The following is a 5446-nucleotide window of genomic DNA, read 5'->3' as shown; positions in this document are numbered from 1 at the left end:
GCTTGCATTTCATTCAGAGTGGCCGCAGATGGCCGTATTACATTTTTTGAAGCGTCTGCCACCAAAACACACCTTCTCTTATAGATATCACCGTTTTCATTGACCTCCTGAAGAAATAATGACGGGGCAACTATACTTGACAGCAAATGCACTAGTGCAAGGAGGCTAAGTGCCTCACAGGGACAATACAGTCTCAGATATCTGTGAAGGTGTGTTTTGGTGGCAGACGCTTCAGAAAAATGTAAAACAGCCATCTGCGGCCGGGAATGTAGGTAAACAATTGGCGCATGGCCGCCGCTGCCGAAACTTTTCGTGAATCACAGGTCTCTCGAGGAATTTGTGGGGCCGAGCGCCGCATATTAATTGCAGATTATGATGCACCTTCCATAATTACATCCAGGTATGGAGATTTCAAGGTTGAAATCGAGTGGCGGACCTAAACTAGACATGGACCAATCATTGTACTGTCCGCAAACAAAGCTTACTGGTACAAGTCAGTGTCATAAATTCAGACAGATATAGTCTTGCATTGCAGAGTTGAAACTTGCAGTACTTGAAGTGTACATGTAAAATATGCCTAGGTATGCCGTCCAGGTCTGTGGACTGGATCTGTGTGCAGGTGCTGTGATTACTTGACCTCCTGCATCACAGGCAGCAGTGGGATCCTTCTTCTGCTGCGAAGATATGAGGACAACCTGCTGGAAGAGCACAATGCAAGACAGGTGGTGTGAGAACTCGCAGGTCTGAGGAAAAGCTACCAGATGATGCTAGTCACTGAAGGGGCCACTACACATTTTACTCCCTTCAACTGCAACTAGTAGCCATTTCGCTACCACAATCTTCTAAAACGTATGGCCGAGGTTTCATAAATGTTACCAAAGTCAACAATAGCTACTCACATCACAGAACTGCTTTTAGTGTTGACATTAGTAAGTTCATTTGCGCATGATAAACGTTTGAAATTCTGTAGCAAAAACAAGGACACACTGACACACTCTCAGTGGTATTTGTTACTGATACTTCAGTGAACCATCCCTATTATGTAACCATGCTGCGCACAGTCCATAGGCATGACGGCGAAGAACGGTGATGACCCGCGCGATGTTGATGGCCCGGGCACTGGGAATGCTCATGACATAGACAATGGTGATGCTCTGCTGTTCGGAGGTCAGTGCTGCTGACGTTCTAGGTTCCCGGTGCTAAAATGCCAAGGGTTTACTGGTACCACCGGCATTGGGCTGGGGGTAGTCAGTGGCCACTGCAGCGGTGACTCCAGTGGTGAAGCAGCAAGATGATATGAATGTGATGGTTCAGTAAACAGACAATGCCCGAGGGATGGTGGGCGAGACGAAATTGTCGTTTTAACTGTACTGTTTAGCTTAACAATACATACATGCTCCCAGCACCTGTGACATTCAAGTCATGTCAAAATAAAACAAAAAAATTAAATTGTGAAAGTGCTGCAGAGCAGTCAGCACAGGGGTGGCGTCCAATGCATTTCTCAGTAGATACAATGCATCCCAGACAGGTCCTGGTCGCACATCGCAGCAAACGTCAAGGCACACGTGACCTGCAGCCAACCCATTTGCAAACAATGCAGTTGCTTCTGCACAACGCTTTCGATGTCTTTCGATCACTGTAATTATTTTTTCTGATAATGTGGCAGTAAAACGCGCAGTTTTTGCACATAAAGCCTCGTACTCTAGATAAGTTCCAAAGATGTGATGACAATAAGGCTCACTGGCCGATGCAATGTACTTTAACGAGAAATGGGGTACCACGTTGTGGAAGAACCGCATGCTTTGCGTTGGCAGAACAAGTTTATCTCTTGGCTTGATGGCAACGGAAATATGTAAGCAGCATAAAGCAAATAAGCAGCAAAACGAGATATAATGTCACACGACCGCAAAATACACTTTTCTAAGACATGCGATCAGGACAAAGCGGTGGTTTTGCAAGAAGCACCCGCTGGGGGGGGGGGGGATTTATGTCACCCATGTGGCTGTCAGAATAGAACATACTGTGACACACATGTGTAGAAATGTCACGGTACAAGGAATATTTACCAGAAACTTCAGCAGAAATAAGGTCCTTATGAGGTGGCATTTGTGGGTGTGGTCGGTGTGTCTTTTGCTGGTCTTGCAGCATCCCGTAGAGCTGAAATCAGGTGGCCTTTCAGGGAGTTCAACCTTTCTTTCAAGCATGGACCACTGGCACCACGCTTCACGGGCCAGTCCTCAAAGCAGTCTGCAACAAAGAAAGTGGCTGTAAATGAATTGCAGGTATTTACTGAATTACGAACCTTCTAGGACACCAATTTTTTCTGGTGAGAGTTGGGGTTTTGCCGTAGCTTCAGGTTGCTTTCTCAACCGATTCGACACCCGTCCTTCTGTCGACCTGTTCTTGAGTGTATCCTTCCCCCACAAAGCCAGTGCCATGCTCCGCACAAAAAGACTCTCTTTCTCAAAAAAAGACTCTCTTTGACAGTGCAGCCACTGATCGAGTGGCATTGACACAGTTTCATTGATGGTTACCTGCAAATGCAAGTACGCAGGAGGTGTCTCAACTGACACACAAGAAGCCATTAAAAATAGTTTTGCACTCTATGCAGGATATTTAGCACTATAGTAAGGTTGTACTGTAAATGGTATGTGGAACCTCAGTACTCACAGTGACTCCATCCGTCTGAAAGTTAGCTTTTTTGAGAGGAGGCTCTGATAGCATGGTTGTTTCAGGGGATACTGGAAGAAATTATGTACAAGATTAGATTATCTACCAAAAAACATATTTAGGATGTAATAAACAGAGGACAAAGTGCACCATCAGACTAACCATATTCGTGTTGATCTATCTTTTCCTCAACTCGTGCTAAAGTTGTGCTGATAGCTTTCAAATGATCTTCCATCATGCTTGGCGATGAGCTAGCCTTTGACTTTAGCTCTCGTACTTGTGCTTTCATTGCAGCATAGCGCTCTTGTAGTTCATCATACAGCTTCTGCGGTACCACAGCACCATCATCAGAATCACTGACCTCAGACTCGTACTCAATAACAGGGTGGGCTCTCTTCTCGGCTAGCTTCTGTCGCAAGATGTCCCTCATCACGGCACAGTTTGTCTGGCCCTGAGCAGGCTTCTGTGAATTTAGGAAAAACAACCAGTACAGGATATTTTTGAGTGCACACAACGTGTCATTAGCTGTTTTTCAGCTACTTGTACCTCTCTTTGTTCGTTCAGATTTAACGAGCGCAGGAAAAAATTCAAAAGATCTTCTGTTTCTGGCGAATTACAAAAGGACGCAACTCGGCTGACAACGAACATAGGAAAATTCTCTGTACGCAGTATTTTCTTGGAATAAACGCTCCCAACATTGACGCGTGCGTACCCACTCACCTCGCTTTACATGCAAGAACGAGGAGAATTGTGATGTCATCGTGATTACAAGAGACATCACGCTCCAATCGTGGTCGGCGCTTTTCGCACTTTTTATCTTTTTAGTTTCTGCTCCCAGTTGTCTCTCTGTGTGGCAGTTGACGCTTCTCCAAACCAGTTAGCAGGTTGCACTGCAATGACTTCAAAGCGACTCTGGCGGGTAGTTGCGGGCATTGCCACAGTTGCTCGCGGTTGTGATTTTCAATCGAATTCCGCGACATGTGTACAACTGTCGAGTATATCACTTTGTATGGTGCGCTTTAGCAGTAAGGTTAAGTGTGAAAAAATGGTCGTGACTGAAACGCTTTCTGTGCTCCTTTAACGCTTCAGCTCTTTCAGGTTGTGTTTTCCGTGCAGGTTGTGTTTTCCGTGCATTCAGAGCAATGTGGTGCAACTGTGAAACAATTAGAATACAATGCAAAATGCATACATCAAACGTGGAGTGTCTCGTTTTCGAATCTGCGAACCGAGCACACCGAACAGAGCAGTCCTTCCCGACACCTCATCCGACGAAGTGAGTAAGCCAGTCTTACGTACTAGAAACCAGTGAGGGCCGTCAATACGGGGTTCCCTCCACTTCTTGGCTCCATGCAGTTCCGAGCAGTGCACTCAGGGTACCAGAGGTACCCTATCCTGTGCCACAGGGCTGGTAGAGTGTGAATTGACTCCAAACCTTACCCAATCTGTGTCCGTTCCAGCACGATTCCGACCACGAGGGACATCCCACACAGAGCAGAGCAGTCCTTACCGACACCTCATCCGACGAAGTGAGTAAGCCAGTCTTACGTACTAGAAACCAGTGAGGGCCGTCAATACGGGGTCCCTCCACTTCTTGGCTCCATGCAGTTCCGAGCAGTGCACTCGGGGTACCTGGTACCCCGTCCTGTGCCACAGGGCTGGTAGAGTGTGAATTGACTCCAAACCTTACCCAATCTGTGTCCGTTCCAGCACGAATCCGACCAGGAGGGACATCCCACACCGAGCAGAGCAGTCCTTCCCGACACCTCATCCGACGAAGTGAGTAAGCCAGTCTTACGTACTAGAAACCAGTGAGGGCCGTCAATACGGGGTTCCCTCCACTTCTTGGCTCCATGCAGTTCCGAGCAGTGCACTCAGGGTACCAGAGGTACCCTATCCTGTGCCACAGGGCTAGTAGAGTGTGAATTGACTCCAAACCTTACCCAATCTGTGTCCGTTCCAGCACGATTCCGACCACGAGGGACATCCCACACAGAGCAGAGCAGTCCTTCCCGACACCTCATCCGACGAAGTGAGTAAGCCAGTCTTACGTACTAGAAACCAGTGAGGGCCGTCAATACGGGGTTCCCTCCACTTCTTGGCTCCATGCAGTTCCGAGCAGTGCACTCAGGGTACCAGAGGTACCCTATCCTGTGCCACAGGGCTGGTAGAGTGTGAATTGACTCCAAACCTTACCCAATCTGTGTCCGTTCCAGCACGATTCCGACCACGAGGGACATCCCACACCGAGCAGAGCAGTCCTTCCCGACACCTCATCCGACGAAGTGAGTAAGCCAGTCTTACGTACTAGAAACCAGTGAGGGCCGTCAATACGGGGTTCCCTCCACTTCTTGGCTCCATGCAGTTCCGAGCAGTGCACTCAGGGTACCGGAGGTACCCTATCCTGTGCCACAGGGCTGGTAGAGTGTGAATTGACTCCAAACCTTACCCAATCTGTGTCCGTTCCAGCACGATTCCGACCACGAGGGACATCCCACACAGAGCAGAGCAGTCCTTCCCGACACCTCATCCGACGAAGTGAGTAAGCCAGTCTTACGTACTAGAAACCAGTGAGGGCCGTCAATACGGGGTTCCCTCCACTTCTTGGCTCCATGCAGTTCCGAGCAGTGCACTCAAGGTACCAGAGGTACCCCATCCTGTGCCACAGGGCTGGTAGAGTGTGAATTGACTGTATTGTCGGACGCGGACACATATGCGTGCTGTTCACAGCTGCGGGGCATTGCATAGGATATTTACCACACTGTATGCTTTTAAAAAT

At 48.1% G+C, this 5446-nt stretch overlaps 1 protein-coding gene and 1 long non-coding RNA gene across 2 annotated transcripts; one reads left to right on the top strand and one right to left on the bottom strand.

The window, feature by feature from the left end:
- Nucleotides 1-371: 371 nt before the first annotated feature.
- LOC135370666 (BEN domain-containing protein 5-like) lies at nt 372-3555 on the bottom strand. Its single transcript, XM_064604458.1, has 5 exons — nt 2833-3555; nt 2671-2741; nt 2303-2534; nt 2067-2247; nt 372-695 (listed from the first exon to the last, which is right to left on the bottom strand). The coding sequence occupies exons 1-4, from the start codon at nt 3098-3100 to the stop codon at nt 2093-2095; spliced, it is 726 nt and encodes a 241-aa protein (XP_064460528.1). The 5' UTR covers nt 3101-3555; the 3' UTR covers nt 372-695; nt 2067-2092.
- Nucleotides 3556-4405: 850 nt separating this feature from the next.
- LOC135370660 (uncharacterized) lies at nt 4406-5207 on the top strand. The gene is made up of 3 exons (XR_010415420.1): nt 4406-4446; nt 4631-4952; nt 5137-5207. It is a non-coding gene; the product is annotated as an uncharacterized LOC135370660 (long non-coding RNA).
- The last annotated feature ends 239 nt before the right edge of the window (nt 5208-5446 follow it).

Source organism: Ornithodoros turicata, chromosome 1 (genome assembly GCF_037126465.1).
Source record: "Ornithodoros turicata isolate Travis chromosome 1, ASM3712646v1, whole genome shotgun sequence".
In the NCBI taxonomy this organism is placed as follows: domain Eukaryota; kingdom Metazoa; phylum Arthropoda; class Arachnida; order Ixodida; family Argasidae; genus Ornithodoros; species Ornithodoros turicata.
The sequence above is the reverse complement of the archived record's forward strand: the minus strand, read 5'-3'. Positions and strand labels throughout refer to the sequence as shown.